Source organism: Dermochelys coriacea, chromosome 2 (assembly GCF_009764565.3).
Source record: "Dermochelys coriacea isolate rDerCor1 chromosome 2, rDerCor1.pri.v4, whole genome shotgun sequence".
NCBI classification, from domain to species: Eukaryota; Metazoa; Chordata; order Testudines; family Dermochelyidae; genus Dermochelys; species Dermochelys coriacea.
The window spans coordinates 224,736,485-224,756,614 of NC_050069.1; the positions used below are offsets into that span (position 1 = coordinate 224,736,485).

At 41.8% G+C, this 20,130-nt stretch overlaps 1 protein-coding gene across 9 annotated transcripts in view; it reads right to left on the reverse strand.

The window, feature by feature from the left end:
• The window catches only part of VPS50 (VPS50 subunit of EARP/GARPII complex), a 185,539-nt gene that overhangs the window by 80,176 nt on the left and 85,233 nt on the right, over positions 1 to 20,130 (reverse strand). For all 9 annotated transcript variants that reach the window (XM_038389581.2, XM_038389579.2, XM_038389583.2 and 6 more), the window contains 2 exons: positions 15,193 to 15,283; positions 13,609 to 13,785 (listed from right to left, as the gene is read on the reverse strand). In XM_038389581.2, the coding sequence (XP_038245509.1) occupies positions 13,609 to 13,785; positions 15,193 to 15,283 (268 nt within the window). The remainder of the gene's footprint in view (positions 1 to 13,608; positions 13,786 to 15,192; positions 15,284 to 20,130) is intronic.

Consider the following 20,130-nt stretch of genomic DNA (forward strand, 5'->3'; position numbering starts at 1 on the left):
CATTTAGTGGTATTCGTTAGTATTAGATTAGCGTAAGTATTCTTTGTTATTTTTCCTGCAGAGTTCGTTCCCTCTTATTCACAGGGCACTGACACCCAGTATGCATTGGTGTCTGGGTTTTAAGCCTTGTGCCAGCTGCAAGAAATCTGTGCCGATGTGTGACCCTCATTCCACCTGCCTGAAGGGCCTAAGTGAGGGTGACATTCAAGATCACTGCCAGATTTGCAGGGACTTCAAACCCTGAATGAAAAAGGACAGAGATGAGACTGCATCACATTGTCATGGAGGCTCCCCTGCATCCACCTTCTGAACCTTCCCAATCATGGCAGCCACTGAGTACTTTGGCATGGGTGAAGAGCACCCCTCTGGACATTGCTTCTGGAAGTCAACACAAATCCCCTCCTCCGGTATGGGGAAAGAAGCAGAGAAGATCAGACCTCCATTCACCAAAGGAGCCAAAAATCGAGTTGGTCAAGGTTCCTTCCCCACTCCGAACTCTAGGATACAGATATGGGGACCTGCACGAAAACCCCCTAAGCTTATTTTTACCAGCTTAGGTTAAAACTTCCCCAAGGTACAAACTATTTTACCTTTTGTCCTTGGACTTTATTGCTGCCAACACCAAGTGTATAACAAATATATAACAGGGAAAGAGCCCGCTTGGAAACGTCTTTCCCCCCAAAATCCTCCCCAAACCCTACATCCCCTTTCCTGGGGAAGGCTTGATAAAAATCCTCACCAATTTGCATAGGTGAACACAGACACAAACCCTTGGATCTTAACAACAATGAAAAAGCAATCAGGTTCTTAAAAGAAGAATTTTAATTAAAGAAAAGGTAAAAGAATCACCTCTGTAAAATCAGGATGGTAAATACCTTACAGGGTAATCAGATTCAAAACATAGAGAATCCCTCTAGGCAAAACCTTAAGTTACAAAAAGACAAAAACAGGAATATACATACCATCCAGCACAGCTTATTTTATCAGCCATGTAAATAAAACAGAATCTAACGCATATCTAGCTAGATTACTTACTAAGTTCTAAGACTCTATTTCTTTTCTGTTCCTGGGAAAAACATCACGCAGAGAGAGAGAGCCTTTGTTTCTCCCCCTCTCCAGCTTTGAGGGTATCTTGTCTCCTCATTGGTCATTTTGGTCAGGTGCCAGCGAGGTTATCCTAGCTTTACAGGTGAAAGGATTTTCCTCTGGCCAGGAGGGATTTTAAAGGTGTTTACCCTTCCCTTTATATTTATGACAGAGTTAACCACCAGTAAACAATTAGGACAAGGTAGAGCGTCATCTGGGAAGATGACCCAGGGTCGTCCACTCCAGCAGTGGTGCCCAGGCCATTGACACCAACTCTTACTGCTATGCTGACTCCTTTGGTGCAACAGGAGCAGCACCATGAAAATCTTTTGGTATCGACACTGCTGGCAGCGTATGCAGCAGCACAGGACCTACTCTGCCTCCTGGGGAGCCTCTGCAAGACCCCTCTCCATTCCATCTGACCAGACACACACGGATACAGAACGGAAGGAGGGCGGGTCATGGAATGGACACATGCAACACATCTTGAATTAAAAACACTTACCTCCCTTTCGAAACTGTTGTTCTTCGAGATGTGTTGCTCATATCCATTCCATTCTAGGTGTCTGTGCGCCCGGAGATTTTTGCCTTAGCGGTACCCATAGGGTCGTCTGTAGCACACTCTAGAATGCCGCACTCATGCTGCGGTATATCAGGCACTGCCGGCCCATGCCTTCCCAGTTCCTTCTTGCCGACAACTCCAACCGAGGGGCAGGAGTGGGGGTAATGGAATGATCTCGAACAACAACAATTACGAAAGGTAGGTAACCGTTTCTTCTCCTTCTTCTAGTGCTTGCTCATGTCGATTCCATTCTAGGTGACTCGCAAGCAGTATCAATGAAGGTGGGCTCAGAGTTCACTGTCATGCAACTTGTGGTACAGTGCTACCAAAGCCAGCATCGTCTCGTGTCTGCTGGGTCAGTGCACAGTGCGACACGAACGTATGGAGGGACGACCAGGTGGCGGTCCGACAGATCTCTTGGATCGGCACCTGCACCAGGAAGGCTGCAGAAGACGCCTGCGCTCTAGTGGACTGAGCCGTCACAATCACTGGCATGGGCATTTTTGCCAGCTCGTAGCAGTGGCGGATGCATGCTGTGATCCAAGACGAAATTCTCTGGGCTGATATCAGGCAGCCCTTCATCCTGTCCGTGACAGCAACAAACAACTGCATTGACTGGTGGAACGGCTATGTTCTATCGATATAGAAGGCCAGTTCCTATCTGATGTCCAGCATATGCAACCTGCGCACCTCATCTGATGCGTGAGGCTTCAGACAGAGGACCGGTAAGTAAATGTCCTGGCCCGTGTGGAACTGGGAAACAACCTTGGCCAGTAAAGCCAGAGGTGGGCAAAGCTGGACTTTGTCCTTGCAGAAGACCTTATAAGGTGGCTCTGACGTGAGCCACCAGGTGCACCTTGACCGAAGACAGCAACAAGGCCTGGAGCTTTAGATGCAGCAAATAGCCCAGGATGTTTTGCAACGAGGCCTCCTCAGGATGAATGCATTTGTCCAAGGTCCAACATGTGAAGCACTTCCACTTGGCCACATAGGTAGCCCTGGTGGAAGGCTTCCTGCTGCCCAGCAGGACCTGTTGAGAGCACTCCCACTTCTCTGTGGCTAGCCACGGAGCAGCCATGACATCAGGTGCAGTGACGCTAGGTTCAGGTGCAGCAGATTGTCTGGATCTGGTATCCCAGAACCAGACAGAGAGGTAACTGCAGCGGGTTGGCCACCGAAAGATTTAGCAGCATGTGGAACCAGTGCCGGCGAGGCTACGTGGGGGCAATGAGAATGACCCATGCTCTGTCTTGCTTCACCTTTAGCAGGACTCTGTGGATAAGCGGCACTGGTGAAAAGGCATGCATCAGTGCTCCCAACTACAGGAGCAGGAAGGCGTTTGACAGGGAACCCTTGTCCCTGCCATATAGGGGGCAGAACACATGACTGCTAAATCTTCCTGTTCTGCCAGGATGCAAACAGGTCCACTTGGGGATTCCCCCATGGTCGGAAAGTCAGGTTGACCACCTCCGGATGGAGGGACCACTTGTGGCGAGAGGAGAAGGTCTTCCTTAGGCAATCTGCCAGGATGTCCCTGGTTCCAGGTAGGTGAGTGGCCACCAGGTGGATGGCATTCTGCACACAAAGGTCCCAGAAGCTAAGCGCCCAGAGACATGCCCAACAAGTGAAGGATAGCCTTAGTGTCCTTCTACCTGTGCAGCCTGCCTGATGGGGCCTGCCACAGAGCCTTAGCAACCTTGAGGACCCCACTGTGTATCAGTAGGGCAATCCAGGCAGGCATGGAGCCAAGAGGACATTGAAAAGGGTGTCCTCCTGCTCCGCCATCTCCTTCACTTCTAGCCCCAAGTTCTCGGCCACCCGCCTGAGAAGGGCTTGATGTTCTTTAAAGTCATCCGGGGGTCTGTCCCTGGAAGGTCCCGCATCCGCCTCCTCCGGGAAAAAGGAGGAGGCCCTGACCACCATGGAGGCACTGAAGGCTCAGCAGCCGCTGGAGATGGAGATTTGGGGGTGGGCACCACCCCGACCTTGGAGCAAACTTCCGGTACTGGGCCCAGTGCCGGTGGGGCTGTCAATCTTCACTCCGAAGCGACCACTGAAATGCGCTGTGAAGGGGGCATCATCATCATCACCACCACCATCACCGGAATGCCCCACGCTCCCCAATCCCATCATGGAGACCGGGGCAATGGGCTGAACTGGGCCTCCACACCGGAGGAACCACTCTCCAGCAACCAGGAAGGAATGGTCAATGCCTGAGTCTGCTGGCTGGTCGTGCCTTCCAGTTAGCACTGACCAGGCATAAGCAACCGGTGGCTATACCAGGGAAAATGGTCCTGGTGCCAGGGAGATCGGCATCAGGGGGAAACGGTGCTGGCGACTGAGACCAATGTCTAGGTGTAGATTGGTGAGAGGGCGAACAGCGTCGCTCATAATATAGGGAGCACTGACCCCGCACTGGGGAAGAATGTCTTGGCATCCAGGGGGAGAGCTTGGGTGACCAGCAGCGCGGTTGCGACCTGCCACGGGATTGCTTCTCTGGTGACAGATGGCACTTCCCCACTTCCGGAGGGATCTTAACGGCTGGCTTTCCCTCTCAGGGAGCCTTAGCCTGGTCCTGCGGAAACCGCAGATGTCATAGGAACAGATGGAGAGCTGTGCTCTCTGTGAGCCTGGGCTTGGGATGATGACAGTGCAGGCAGGGTGGTGGGTCCCATACCACTCACCAGAATCAGCGATGGACCTTTAAGACGGCTAAGAGCCCCAGCCGCAGAGGCACACTCATGCTCTTTCGGAGAAGGCTGGCAGACAGGCCTGGTCCTTCTATCAGATGACTCCAGGGCCTTCTTGCTCGGCGCCAGCAAATGCTTCTTTGCCTTCTTCTTTGGCACCAGCAAACAGTGCCAAGAGGAGCCGGGTGCTGGTGGCACACTGCACACGGAAGACAAAGTACTCAGTGAGGCCTGCGTAGAGGGCTCAGAAGCTGGGCGGAGAGTGGATTCTATCGGATTCCATCAGGAGGACCCTGAGGCGAATGTCCCTCTCCTTCTGGGTGCGAGGCCAAAAGTTCTTACAGATCAGCAATGCTCCTTGATGTGTGACTCACAGGCATAGGCCTGCCACAGACCGAGCAGGGCTTAAACCAGGAGCTCGGCGCATGCCCCGCTTGGGGTGAAGTCCCCACTGGGACCTTAACTATCAGCTAACTATGCACTTAACAACTACTTAACACTAACTAGAATCGAACAAAGGCCTGAAGGCACAAAGTCCAATGGAAGAAACTGCTAGCTCTTGACAAGCAAGAGAGGTGCTCTGACTGACCACCACGGGCGGCAAGAAGGAACTGAGGGGGTGTGGGCCAGCAGTGTCTGATATACCACGGCATGAGCGCAGCCCTCTAAAGGGCACTACAGCCGGCCTATGGGGACCACTAAGGCAAAAATCTTCAACAGCCGTGCAGGTGGGCATGCTCACACCTAGAATGGAATTGACATGATCTCGCACTCGAAGAAGAACAAATCCAGAATAGGTTAGTAACCGTTTTTTCTCCTTCAAGTGAATGCACAGATCTATTCCACTCCAGCTGATTCACAAACAGTTCAATCCAGAAATGGGTTTCAGAGTCTACCTGAAAAACTACTTGTCCAAAAGTGGCATCATTTCTGGAATGCTAAGATACAGTACAATGAGTAGTAAAGGAATGTATTGATCACCAAGCTACAGCTCTAAAAATGTCTGTTATAGTTACTTAAGCCAAAAAAATGGCAGAAACTGTTTGAGATCCTGTAGAGTGAGTACATTGGCATTGTCATAGCAGAGATGTGTGCAGGACAAAATCCAGGATGAAATCCTCTGCATGAAGACTGAAAGCCTTTCATCCTGTCCACAACTGACATAAGCAGCTGGGAAGACAATCTAAAACACTAGTCCTGTCCATTTAAAAAAGCCAACACCCTTCCAACATCCTAAGCATGGAGCCTCTTCTCATCCTTATGAGAATGGGGCTTAAGAAAGAAAGTCAGTAAGCATGGCTTGATTGAGGTGGAATTCTGATACTAATTTAGTCAGGAATTTCATAAGTGGACATAATACCTTCTCCTTATAAAAAAGAAATAAAAAGAGTCAACTGCCAATGTTCTTAACTCCGTCACTCTTCTTGCAGAGATAATAGTTACCAAAAATAGATGCAGCAAAGGGACGTATCCATTGGGTGGAGCCATGAACATTGTTAGCACCAGATTTAAGTCCCAGGAAGCAATGGGCTCCATGACATGGGGCTATAACCTGCCCAGACTCTAAGAATCTAACGGACATAAGATCAAAAAATACTGAGTGGCCTGCAATTTCTGGATGGAAAGCAGCAATAGCTACCATGTAAACTCTGATGGAACTAATCTATAGGGCTTCTTATTTCAGGTAGAACAGAGAGAGTCCTCCACAGGTTGAATAGAAATCAGGACTGGCAAAACACTCCTCTCTGCATTGACCATGAGGAGAATCACTTCCACTTTAACAGGTGGAGTGTTTTGCACATTCCCCAAACACTCCACCTCTTGAGGTGTTAACCATGGACCATCCTGGCTGTAAAATGGAGAATGGTTCGGTCGGGACATAGCATATGATCTCCTGGGAGATCAAGTCAGGATCTGTGGGTAGCATCAAAAGTCCTGATAGAGAAGCTCAGCAGACTGGAGAACCAAAGCTAGCAAGACCAAGCCAGAGCTGTAAGGATCACGTTCGCATGATCTGACTTCTGAACACCAGGAAGGAAAGAGAGTTTGAGATTGGTGATACAAAATTTCCAAAGATGTATCGCTTCTTGACAAAGACTGATTTGGCCCCTCCCTCTCTGTTCATGTAGAACTCCACCACAGTGTTGTCTGTGAAGACTTGTAAATTGCTGCCCTTGATATGAAGGAGAAAAACTCAACAGACCAGATGAATAGCCAAAAATTCCCACACGTTTATGTTTTGAGTCAAATCTTGGTAAAAACACAGACCTTCAGTTTGTAGGTTTCCTAGACGAACACCCCAATTTAAAAAAATGTCCATAACCAGAGTCAATGTGCACAAGGGAGGTGTGAAGGAAACTCCCATACACATTGGCTGGATCCAAAGAGGCTAGTACTCCTGCAGACACTCAAATCAGCATGTCCAATGGATGACAATCCACTGGAATCCATGGGGAATCAACTGACTTTAACCAGCTTTGCAACTCTCGGAGACAAAGCCTGGTATGCCAAACCACATACAGGAAAGAGGCCATGTGCCTTAGTAGTCTGAGGCAGTTTCTTACCATTCTAAGTGGCTCTGAGGTCAATTGAAACATGTAACATTGTCCAGAATTTGGCTTGAGGCAGGAATGCCCTGGCTGCTGTAGAACCCAGAAATGACCCTATAAATTCAGTTCTCTGATCAGCAGAGAAGATTGACTTGTCCTCATTGGTCAAGAGACCCAGAATACTGAAGAGGGATTGGATCCCGGATAGACTGACTTCTGCTTAGGGTTTGGATCGACCTTGTACCAGCCAGTCATCTAAGTTAGGGCACACTAGTACCCGTTTTCTTTAAAAATACAGCTACCACCAACCATGCAGTTTGTAAATACTCGCAGGGCAGCAGACAAGACAAAGGCCTAGACTGATAATGGGTGTTGTTGACTAGAACTCTTAAGAATCTCTTGTGGCTTTGATGGATAGCCATATGGAAATATGCATCCTTCAAGACGAGGGCAGTGTACCAGTCTCCAGGGAAGGGAATGATACCATTTTTACATATTTGTTCCAATTTCACAGGTCTAAGATGGTTCTGAGACCTCCTTTCACCTTTAGAATCAAAAAGTATCATGAATAGAAACCCTTCACTCAATGGAGAGGCACCTTAGAGACTAACACATTTATTTGAGTATAAGTTGCATCCGATGAAGTGAGCTGTAGCTCATGAAAGCTTATGCTCAAATAAATTTGTTAGTCTCTAAGGTGCCACAAGTACTCCTTTTCTTTTTTGCGAATATAGACTAACGCGACTGCTACTCTGAAACCTGTTATCAATGGAGAGGGGAAACCTCTTCTATAGCTCCCAAATGGAGAAAAGACTGCAATTCTTGGAGATGGAAATCCTCGTGAGAATGGATCCTGAAAAAGGACAGGAAAGGGAATAGGAGGGTCAAAGAGTGGAGGAAATAAACTGCAGTGTTCGAATAAACTACTTGTCCTCCGTACTTAGGACCCATTGAGCTGTAGTAATATAGGACTAAGCGCACAGGAAATGGAATAACATGTTGGGAAACAATAGGGCAGAGAGAAATGTTACATCACAAACTGGTATTCTATTCCCGACAAGACAGTCACTTACCAGGACAAATTTCTTGCAGCCAGCACAAGACTTAAAATTCAGAGACTGAGGCATACCCTGGTACTGGGTGTCAGTACCCTGTGAATAAGAGGGAACCAACTCTGCAAAAAACAACACTACATTACACTAATCTAACACTAACAAATAGCACTAATTTAATTATTTATAGAAAGGAAGATAACTTTCCTGCAAAGGGAGAAACCTGCAGTTGCAAGCCAATGCACTCGACTACCGATTATGGGTGGTAAGAATAAAGTGGGAGAAGGCAGCTCCACCCTTATACTATCATTCAGAAGCACAAGGTGGCTGCGGGCACACACACCACACCAATGGGTATCGCTAAGGGAAAAATATCCAACTCTGGAGCCTGAGTGCACACACACTTGCAGTAGAATGGACACATGCAATCACTTGAAGAAGCTGGGTTCAATTTCTAACTCTGTTACAGATTTCCTACGTTACTCTGGGCAAATCACTTGATCTACCCTATGCCCCAGATTCCCATCTGTAAAAAATGGGGATAGGACTTACCTAACTCACAGGGGTGTTTCAAAGATAAACTCCATTAACAATTATGAGGCACTTAGATATTACAGTGATGAGAGCCATAAAAGTGCCTAGACAGATAGATAGGTGTAATACACAGAGTAATTGAACATATTGATCTACTTGTTCAGCACAGTTCCTTAGTTTCACAGAAATTCCTTTTAACGCAGAAGCAATCAGCTATCTAATTTCCAAGTTGCTAAATTTCAGTGCTGTATGGAATAACACTTTCACTGCTAACAGTGTTCTGTGTTGGGTACAAATATAGGAAGCCACTACCAAAGATCTCTCTGCAAAGAAAAGAAAATCTCTCTGCGTAAGGTTTCAGAGTAACAGCCGTGTTAGTCTGTATTCGCAAAAAGAAAGCTGTAGCTCACGAAAGCTTATGCTCAAATAAATTTGTTAGTCTCTAGGTGCCACAAGTACTCCTTTTCTCTCTACGTAAATGACTGTCAACTTTGGTTTGCAAAGACACCAATGATAAATTATATTAATTTGAAAAACACTTTAATTCTACAAACTAATCTGAAGTTTCCATAATTAATACCACATTTAAGGTTAACGAAACTGTTTATAGTAAGAATGGCCTATGTTTATCACAAGAACAAAAACACATAAATCATGTCCTCAGTATTCCATTCTTCCCACACTGAACATTCTGTCCTGTTAGGGTCAAAGAAAAGCCAAAATCAATTACAGTTCTTCAGCAGGCAGAGATTCAGTTTTATCATTTCATGACATATTTAGGTTTCACTGTAATGCAGAACACTTCATGCTGGCACACAAATATTAAAAATAGGACAACACAGCCAGCCTTGTAAACTCACAGTAGTGTGTCACCCTACAAAACAGAACATAATTCAAGATTAGAATATGGAAACCACAACATGGGCTACAGAAAGGCTGTCTTTGCTGCATAAGTAACATATTAGCCTACTGCTAATACATATGATCAAGACGCCCTCCAGTGACTGATTCCAGTAAAAATACAGCCCACTACAGTTGAACAGATGAAGAACTCCTTTAGCTCAACAGGTAGAGGCGTGTGCTTTTTGATGCTCAAATTCCTGGAGCTCAATCCCCAGTCAAGACCTGGAATCTGTAACTAATTCTGGCTAAGGTGTGTCACACATCCAAAGGGTGAGGTATTTATTTAATGGTGAGGACATGCTGATTATTCTTCATCCAGCATCAGCTTTGGATGGAACTGAATATCATATCTACTTTTGTAGTGGACAATACTGCACTATAGAAGCAAAAATAGGTAATTTTAAAAGGATGGAATGCAGAGATCTCTAAAAACCTAATTGACAAGTAGGAAATTCAAAAATGATAAAACAACAACACTTCTACACAGCAATTCCTCTGTGGAACTATTGCCACGTCATGTCACTGAGGCCATTTCGCAAAATTCAGAGGGAATGGATGATTATATGTTTAACAATATATTCCAGAGTTATAGCTAATGCTAAAATAATTAAAATGTTTTGGAGGGATATGAAAAACCTCATGCTTCAGGGTTTAAGCCAATCTCTAACTATATAAAAAGGTATGAAGAGATTTGGGGGAGGGGAGCAAAAGTATCTCACACCTACTTTGAGGTTTCCTGAACTTTTCCTGAACAACTAGCATGTGGTGTTGGCTACTGTCAGAGAGACAGGATGAACCAGGGGTCTGATCCATTAAGCAATTCCTATACAGCTTGCCAGAGATCAGAGAAGATATGTTTTAGGAAGCTCAATTTCTGTATTTTACTGAACACAGAAGCATGTTATATGATTACTTTTTTCTAATTTAGTCAAATTAGCTCATTCTTGCAGTAGGATTCATTCACTCAGAAAATGTAAATGATTCTCCAGCCTGTATTTGATTTATGGATACACAAAGAGTTAAGAGACAGGTTCAGTGGTCACATTGTATGCCATACAAAAATGTCATCTTCAAGAATGATCACCCTCTATCACTATCCAATTTTTAACCTCATGCTAAGAAGACAAGAAGGAGAAGCTGAGTATAGATGAAGTTGGTTAAATTTGATAGGCCTAGAAATGGAAGGATACAGCAGATTCTTAAGTGTGGGAAATCACAAAAGGAAAAGAAGCAGATCATCTTATTTTTCATTTGAATTTACAGTTTTCTGACTTCACATAGCATACAGGCTGGAAAGGAAAATATTAGAAAAAGCTGAAGTCAGAGCCAAAGGCAACTCTGACACCCCCAAATTTTACATCTTTGAGTCGGGTGGAAGGAAGAAAAATACAGAGGTGGTAAACAAACAATACACATTTTCACTTGCTCCAATGTTGACATTTGTAATTTGTGGATAATCCATTTTGTAATAACAGAGGAGACATCAGACTTCACACCTTGGCTTGTATTTTGTTCCAAGAAATAGCTGGTTTTGAGATTTTGTTCAGTCTTTAAAGTAGATAAAATTAGCACTTTAAAAACTATTTAACCCCTTTCTAAAATGCTAAAAAATATACCTGTAAGAAATTCAAGACATGACTAGCTTCACACTATCTTTAATGGCATCAGTCCCATGCCCATCACGAGGGTGCCACATATTCTGTGGTTATGGAATTTGCCACAGAATCCAACCCATAAAACTGTGATCCAGAATTAAAGTTTTCTTTTTTAAAAAATTATACTTCTAACCCTTTTGGGGTATGTCTTCAATGCAGAGTTAACCTGGGTCATTGGTAGGATCTTACCAAATTCACAGCCATGAAAAACACATAACCAAGTGTGAAATCTGGTCTCCCCCGTGAAATCTATTCTTCCCCATAAAATCTGGTAGTTTGTGTACTTTTACCCTATGCTATAGGCAAAGGTTCTCAACAGTGGGTCCCGACCCAAAAGGGGGTTGCAATGCTATTGTGGGGGGGGGGGGTCATGGTATTGCCACCCTTATTTCTGTGCTGCCTTCATAGCTGGGCGCCTGGCCAGCAGCTGCCAATTTCTAGCTGTCCAGCTCTGAAGTTAGCACAGAAGTATGGGTGACAATACCACGATCCCCCCCTACAATAGCCTTGCGACCCCCTTTTGGGTCAAGACCCCCAGTTTGAGAAACACTGACTGAAGAGCTTTACATGTTTATAGTTTACCGTTTTAAAATACATAGTAATGCTTTGTTAAAATATTGTGAAATTTAAGATTTAAATCTCTGAAACCATGAAATTCAAGATTTTTAAAAAGCTATGACTATGAAAATTATGAAAATGGACCATGAATTGGGTAGGCCATGGTCATTGACACCCAGGTCTGAGTGCCCACATTAGCTTAGCCCAGATGCAAGTGCTGCCACAGAAAAGCTATCCCCATGTTACTGTGTCCTCACTGTTTCTGCACTTGCTCATGTGTGTCTGGGGCATATCCCCTCGTTTTGTCTATGAAGACGCTCTAGGATTCTTTCCCAATCAATTGTGTCAATTGCCAGACAACTTGTCTGCTTTCAGGGAAATAGAGGGACAGGCATTGGAGAACTTTCAGCACTTGAGGAATTTTTGCCGGCACCCTCAGTGCAAAGTGGACATATTTACAAATGTGTTTATACAGTACATTTGGAAAAATATGCTCTTTTAAAATAAACACTTATTTAACCAACAGATAAAGAAAAAAAATTTGTCTCAAACACCTTAAAAAGATTGTTTTACATTCCGGATAGAACAGATTTATTATGCAGCAGACACTCTGGTCTTTTAGGTAAACAGACAATTAAGATTGAAAACAAAATATAAATCTATCTTATAAACTACAAGAAAATTAAAAATAATCTAGGCCTACTATGTAACTTGCTTTAAAACAATTATAGAACGGTGTGGGAGCTAACAACCAGTTCGAAGTCAGGAAAGAATGTCCAGAGTCCAAGTTTTGGAACAAACTCAGCTGACTTCACAGGTGTTCAGCGGCTGTGAAGGTACATGGGGGAAGAAAAGGGAGAGAGAGAGAACCAGGGCCACGTTTGGCATCTCCTTGTCCTGATGCTCCCACTCCCAGATCCTGCAGGGTGTCTTTTCATCCTGAGGGCTAGCTCTACCACTGGGAATTCCTCCTTTCCCTCCCTCTTGCCCATGTAGCTCAGTAAGGAGATGGGCACTTGGGGATTTGAACCCTTTGTTATATTCTAATTCCCATAGAAGGAAGGGGTACGAAGCTCAACAAATCATGGACAGAACAGATGGCCACCAACATATGATTCAAGAGAGAATCTGAACAAAATTCCATTTGGAGACTAGCAACCTGATAATTTAGTTAAATCTTACAGCATGTGCCAGGTTTGTTAAGGCACTGAGAGTGAGTGCAGTAGGACTGCCAGATGGACTTGCTCATGTCATAATAAAAGAGGGGGAAATAATATTTGAGCGAGGAGGAAGTTTGGTCAAAGGTTCTAATGAGAAATGTAGGTATGAACTTTCTACGTGCGTAACACTATATAAAATGTTTTCTTTTAAATAAACATTTGATTGTATGATTATGATACAAATCAACAAAAAGATTTAAAGTTAATGTTTACTATTATACCAGTAGATCTCGAACTAGCATCCCCATATCATTCAAAAAATAAAAACTACTCAACAAATTACATTCTCCTTTGGAAATCATGGTAAGTAAGTTTATGTAAACAAGACAGAAAGAACAATCTATGAATTATCCATGGAGATTACTCTCTAACAAGCCAGAGGAAGCTAATATTAAAACAAGGCCAAATTTACCACAACCGGCAAATTTAAGTAAATTGCATCTAATTGTCCTGTGATAAATTAGCACTTCTCTGTTTCTGTTCTAAGTGGAACATGGCTTGCTAGTCTGCAGGAACAATTGACTTGAATGGAAAAATATTGATCCACTGGAAAAGAAACAGATCTGGTTTTCCACAGGAAGACCTGCTTTTAACTGCCAATGCCAAAAAGCAGAGTGACCTGTTTTAAGTAGTAAAATGGCTACTTTTGGTGCAATGTAGAATGCAAAATATTAAAGACAAATGTAGTTGTCAGTCACTGATTCACAAGATAATTGATCCTTCCAATATACTGTATGTCATGTTCATTTAATGATAATGTGAGATAGCATGGTTCTTGTATTTATGAAATGCTCCATACCCCATTAGAAGCAAGTACATCTTCTGTCTCATCATCTTTGCTGTTGACCTGAATTTCAAATGGATTTCCTCCATTACAATACTGCTCAAACAAAGTTATGGTTGCTGAGATTGCTGAAGCAGGCTGCTTACTAGGCGACACAGACGGGGAACGTGACTGCTCCATGAATTTAAACTCCTATTGAGAAAAATACAGAATAATTTTTATGCCTAGTAATGTAGTTTAAATATCGATTCATAGCTTACTGTCTATTACCGCTCTTAAACAAAAGTTTACTTCTTATTTAAATATAGCTTTTAGACTGATTTAAGTTAACCTTGAGGTTTGCAATCTCACAGGTTTGTCTTTCTAATTTTAGCAAGTGTGTCTTGCTGAACCATGAAATATACCTCTTGTATTATGGAAGTGTTCATTTTCTAGAAATAAAAAGAAAATTTTTTACTAGAGATTAAAAGAGTATTTTCACAAGAAATAGAACAGGACCTAAATCTCAAACTCTACAAATACAGCATCAATCAAAATATAAAGAATGTATCTCCAAAACTAAAGTGACACTAAAAAAAATATTTTAAAGATAATTTTCTTTACCTTTCTTATAAACATTTTAGCTTATTAATATGGAACAAATTTTTAAAATATACTTAGATCAAGTACATTTCAAAATTTTTGGACTGCTACGCTGCACAATAATATGGGATTTCAAGAGACTGGGAGGATGCTCAGAACTTTTGAAAAATCAGACCACTTAATTAAAGTCCTATCTCTAGATATTCATTTCTGAAAATCTTGGCTTAATTTTTTTTTTGCTGAAAACATCATAATTTATTTTTTACTATTCAAAGATTAATAACTAAATTTACATAATCAAATGTAAAGACACAGATCAAAATGTACTGGGCTAATGGGACTTGGAATTTAGTAATTTCTACAAAATTAGATGAATAGTTTCTGGGCTCTCCAACAACTCTTTTGAATTTCCCAGACAGTGTATGTGGTTTAACAATCACATTTTTCTATTAAAAATGCTTTTCTTTCCCTTTGTGTTCTGTGAAAGCTCTCTTTCTTGCTGCATGAATGTATGTCAACTTCCCTGTACAGTCAAACTAGAAAATAGTCTTCCATCCCCCGCAACCATGTTCATCCTTAGCAACCTACATGTTATTTGTAGCAACAACTCTAGTCATGTGGCTGTCAGGCCGCACCAAATAGGTAGATATTAAAAAAACAAATAAAACAGAAGTGTTACTATTTACCAACCTCATCTTAGTCAGAGACCATGATTCAAGAAAGTACTAAAGCACATGCTCCACTTGCTTTCAATGGAATTTTACCACATGCTTTAGTACTTTCCTGAAAGTTTTCTTGAATCAGGCATGTTACCATTTTAGATGCATTTAAATCTGAGGTTTAGAATAGCATACAAAAATCCCTAAATAAATATCACTCTAATTTTACTATACCATTAAAATAACCTGAAAACCAAACAGCAGTTTGCACGTCCTAGCACATCCCTGACAGCTGGTCTACACATATAAAAAATCTTATTTCAAAAAGAACTTTTGAAAATTGAGTAGCAGTACTTACATGAAGCTGTAAAATACTAAAGCTCGACTTTACAGGACAAAGCTCCCAGGTCTCATTCTCCAAGAACATTCGCAATTCTTCGAGACGAGTTCTGAAAAACACCACTCTAGATTGTCAGCAAAAAAAAAGTCACAGCTGAACTGTTTTAACATTAGAATGAAAACGTGCCTTCAATTGAACAAAAATCTTTAAATTATACTTTAAAATACAAAGTCATCTTCATTTAGGCTTTGCTATTAATTTCTTTAGCAGAGAAGTTCAGACCATCACCTCCCCAAAAACTTGTGGTTCCCTCCAAAATGAGCCCCTGGGAAATCTCCCTTGTAAGTTAACATTGTCTCAGGTTAATTAATAAAAAAGGAACTAACAGCAAGAGGCCACGATTTGGAGTGCAAGAAAAAAATATTATTTCTACTCCATGACAGAACATTTAGTTCTCACACTTTATCTCCCTGATTGGTCTCCTATGAGGGACTTTGTCATAGACTTTAGGAAAGTCCAACTAATTATATCATGTCCCTTTAGCCACTATTTTGTTGGTGAGGTTTTCTGTGACAAGAATGGGCTGTTGCATTTTTCACAGGAAGGTTGGCTGGTCCATGTCTCTGAAGGAGCCATCGTTGAGATGAGTTAGCAGCGTACACAATTGTTCTTTGCTGGTTTACCACCAGTCAGGCAGGGGACAGACCAGTTTTGCAAGTGTTGGTTCAAATATTTCCAAAGCCCTTTCTGAACTTCATCAAATGTGATGAGGTACAATTCAATCAGGGTGACTAATATCAACATTTCTGGTGTAGATTTTTCTGGCTTGGTGAGTTCCTGCAATATTTGGGTTATCTTTTCTGGTAAGTAGGTAGAAGGCTTCCTTCCAGCAATCAGTGCTCTGGCCAGGATGAGCTGGTTCACTATGAAGAATAGCTCTCCCAGTTGTGATTTAGCAACTGTGATGGTAACAGAATAGAAGTTACTGTGGCAGAGGAGTTCTGCAGAAATTTTACACTGATGCGTAGCCAATTAGTCCATTTTTATCATCCATTTATCATTGTGTTATGTTGTGTTATGGTCAATTCATATGCTATTTCATATAAAATCAATGTGGGATTACAGAAGTATAAGACTGACAAATATTTAGGAATGATTAGTGTATATTAGGTATATAAGTAAAACCTGGCTGCAATGCAAGGCCTACAGGTTGAGGCCTGTAATATTTTAGCTTAGCCAGACTAGGCCATAAGCTTAAGAATGCTTGACATAAGTGGGTGACGTAGGAATAACCCTAGGCCAGTAAGGTCACAAGATTACTGTAAAACATATGCCAATAGGTAATGTTACAGAAAACTAGACTGCAGTAAACCACATGGCATTATCCAAGATCACAAGACACCTTACTGTAACTTTATGGAATGTCCTGTCCTGATTGCAGGATACATGTTGTGCATAGATGCTAATAAGAATAAGAGGAACTAAGAAACAACTTATGAAAAATGGGGTACCCCAATATTCATGGGGTATGGAAGTACAGAAAAGGAAAAGAGGGTTGAAAGCTTCCTGCATATGCATAAGGTGTTTGGTGTGGTCAGAAAAACAATACAAAAGAGGTTTCCTAGTTGTGTAAAAGTCAGAAGACCCATGGAAAATCCCAGCAGGAACCATCCTTTTTTGATGATCACCTGATGACAGATCCATCTGACCTGAGAATATCTTTGAGGATGTGAGTATGACTACAGTCTTAGTAATTGCATGGGTTTTTGTAGGATTTACATATGCATGGATAATTGTAACTTTACTTATTGCTTTAATAAAACCTGTAGTACAGTTAAGACTTTGTACTTGTGATTGTGTCTGTGGTCACTATCCTCAGACTTAATTTGTTCCTGGAGTCTCCAAATCTGAGGAAAGCACCATAGGTGACTTTCACTCTCTGTCCGTTCAGTCTGTTGAATCCATCGTAGTTTATACTAAATTACTACATTCAATCTAAAAAAAAAAGGCTACAGATACATGCGGTTGATTCAGTTTGTGCCACTGGCATTCTTCTGATGTAGTTCAGTGAGTCACAGAGATCTTCATGGTTGGTGCAGAAGGAAAGTGTGATGTATTTAACACATTTTGCAAGCGTGAGGATTTATTTTGCCAGATACTAAACTCATTCTCTCAGCTTATAAATAACTACAAAATTGTATATTTTATGACATCCTGTAGAAAAGTACATTAAGAATGCACTGTCACAAAATGTGTTAAACAATTATTTTTAAAAGCCTCTACAATTAATATATAAAAACATTCATGCTTGTACAGTAGCATAATGGATTTTACTCTCTGCAGGTAACATGATCAGATACCTTTAGCAATGCCAATATAAAATGTAGCAACCTTTAGCCACTAAAGGGTAACATGAACCTACATCTGTCAAATATTTCATGTAATAAAAAGCACTGGGGGAAAAAAAACAGACAACGTAGAAAAACTGAAAAGTAGCACTATACAGAATTATATGTTTTTCAGATAAAATATTAAAAGTTCATTTATCACCTAAATTGCATTTCTTCACATGTTTAAACTTTGTTTTGAGCAGGAAGGTAAGTTCATTAATGAAGGGCACTGTTACAACAATGTAATCAAAAACATTAGTTCACTCTACTTCCTTTGTTGAGTTTTCATCAGCACTCCAGCCTTTCATTTAGATACAAGCAGAAGCACCTTTAGCATTCTCTCTCAGCTAGGTAGCCAGGATCTTTACTTCACTGCTGCCATTTTTATTTTTTTTAATCACTGAGGGCACATCAATATTTTTTTCTTTAAAAGATACATTATGTTGTCTTGTTCAGAATGTAGCAGTTAGTAAATTATGCACTAGGTTCCAAATTAGGCTGTAAAACATTCATCACATCATTCATTAACAAACTAATACTGATATAATGAATGATTTTGGCTCAGTAAGATGACCAACATGTGCTTAACTATTATTGCAATTAGCTGTGTCTACTTACACACATTCTGTTCAACCAGAAATAGATTTTTCAAGGCAGTGAGTACCCACAATTCCCACTCAGTGTTCCCTCTAATTTTTTAGGTCCATGTGTGGAATGGACACATCACCTTCATATTGGGGCACATAACAAAATTCACATGGTGGGGGTAGGGCTAAGGGGTTTGGAGTGAGGGGAGAGGTCTCAGGGATGGGGTAGAGGGTTGGGTGCAGGAGGTGAGGGCTCCAGATAAGGGTGAAGGCTCTGGGGTGGGGCCAGGGATGAGAGGTTTGGGGTGTGGGAGGGGGCTCAGGGCTGGGGATGAAGGGATTGGGGTGCATGCTGCCCTGGGACCACAATGGGGAGGGAGGACTCCCCCCAGCCCTCTCACTGCAGCAGCTCAGGGCCGAAGGAGGGGTTTCTCTCCTTGGCAGTTCCGGTAGGCCTGGGCCAGCCCGAAGGAGGGGCTCCACTCCTCGGCAGCTCCGGCAGACCTGGGCCTGGCTGAGGAAGGAGCTCCTCTCACCGCCTGCCTGTGTGGCCCTTGAGAAGTGGCCATGAAGCTTACAGGAAACGTAGCTCCCATTAACTTCTACTGAAGTCAGGAACTATTCTTGTGTTGCACAGCTCTGAAAATCTCAGTTTTATATTAGAAAAGCTATGAGCAGATGGGTGGGGCATAGGGGAAGTGGCCCGTATGATAAAATCATATTGGAGATAAAAGGATAAAATAGAAAAAATTTTAAATATACAGCCAGATTTTTACCTCATTTTGAAATCTGAAAAAACTCACTGACTTAATGAACTTCAGTAGTTACTCTCGACTTTCACCACCATGCACAAGTTCAGAATCTGGCTCAAAAAGAAGGTTTCAATTAAATCTATCTTTATTCTTTGAAAATTTCTGCCATTCCTGCCCAAATAAGCCTTTCCAAAAACACCTTCAAAAATGAATAAATCTTAAGAAGTTCCCTTGTTTGGTGTCTTTCACCATTAAAAGCCCATTCTTGCTTTTTATAAATAAGAAAACTTTTCCCAACAAAATGCTTTGCATACTTAATATGATCTTGAGTTACATGGCCAATTCCTTTGTCTATCCAGTTCTCTGAACCACCTATATGTTTTAAAAAAAAAAAAACACAAGGAAATAGCCTTAAATCAAATGAATAATTTCTCAAGCAGCATTTTTCTGACTTTGCCTACATGTAAATTTAGATCATTATCGATGGAAATATTTTTTCATCAGTTTGTGTGTACGGTGAAATCAATGTTTATTTACATTTACCGATAAAAACCAATTCTTCCAAACCTACCTATATCTAACCCGCCAGGAGGCTACATACGTCAAAGTACAGAATTAATGGGCTGATGAATCATGCTCCTTGAGCAGTTCCAGTCAGTGTAGCGTTTACATCCTAATGCATCTAGCTTTTTTCAATTAAATACACAAGAGAAGCAAAAGCCGCATTTGCTTGGTTTGAACATTCAAAACACTTAAAGCTTTAAATAAATCAGGCTAAACCATGTGCTTAGAATTTATACAGTGGTATTCATCTTCAAAGAGCTTTACAAACATTGTCTAATTATTCTTGACAAAAAAACAGGTAGGTAACCATTATTAAAAATCATCCTTTTCTCAGTGAGATTTTAAAAAACAAAACAAAAAAAACCACACAAAAAGTCAGTGCTAGGAATACATAGTTATCACAAAGAATAAACTTGAACAAGAAGCACAAAAATCCCTTATGTTCCAAATCAGCAGAAAATAGTTCATGATTTGCTAAAGCAACAGAATAAGCAAAGGACAAGTTCTCAGCATATACTCTTGCTCTTTCCCCCCCTATATTTTATTCAAACAGAACTGAGAGGGTTCAAAATTTGAGATTTCATAAACCACTATTAAACCGGTCCGTTGCAGAGATGCAATATGTTCTATGGCAAAATTTAATTTAAGAGTGCTTTATGTCTA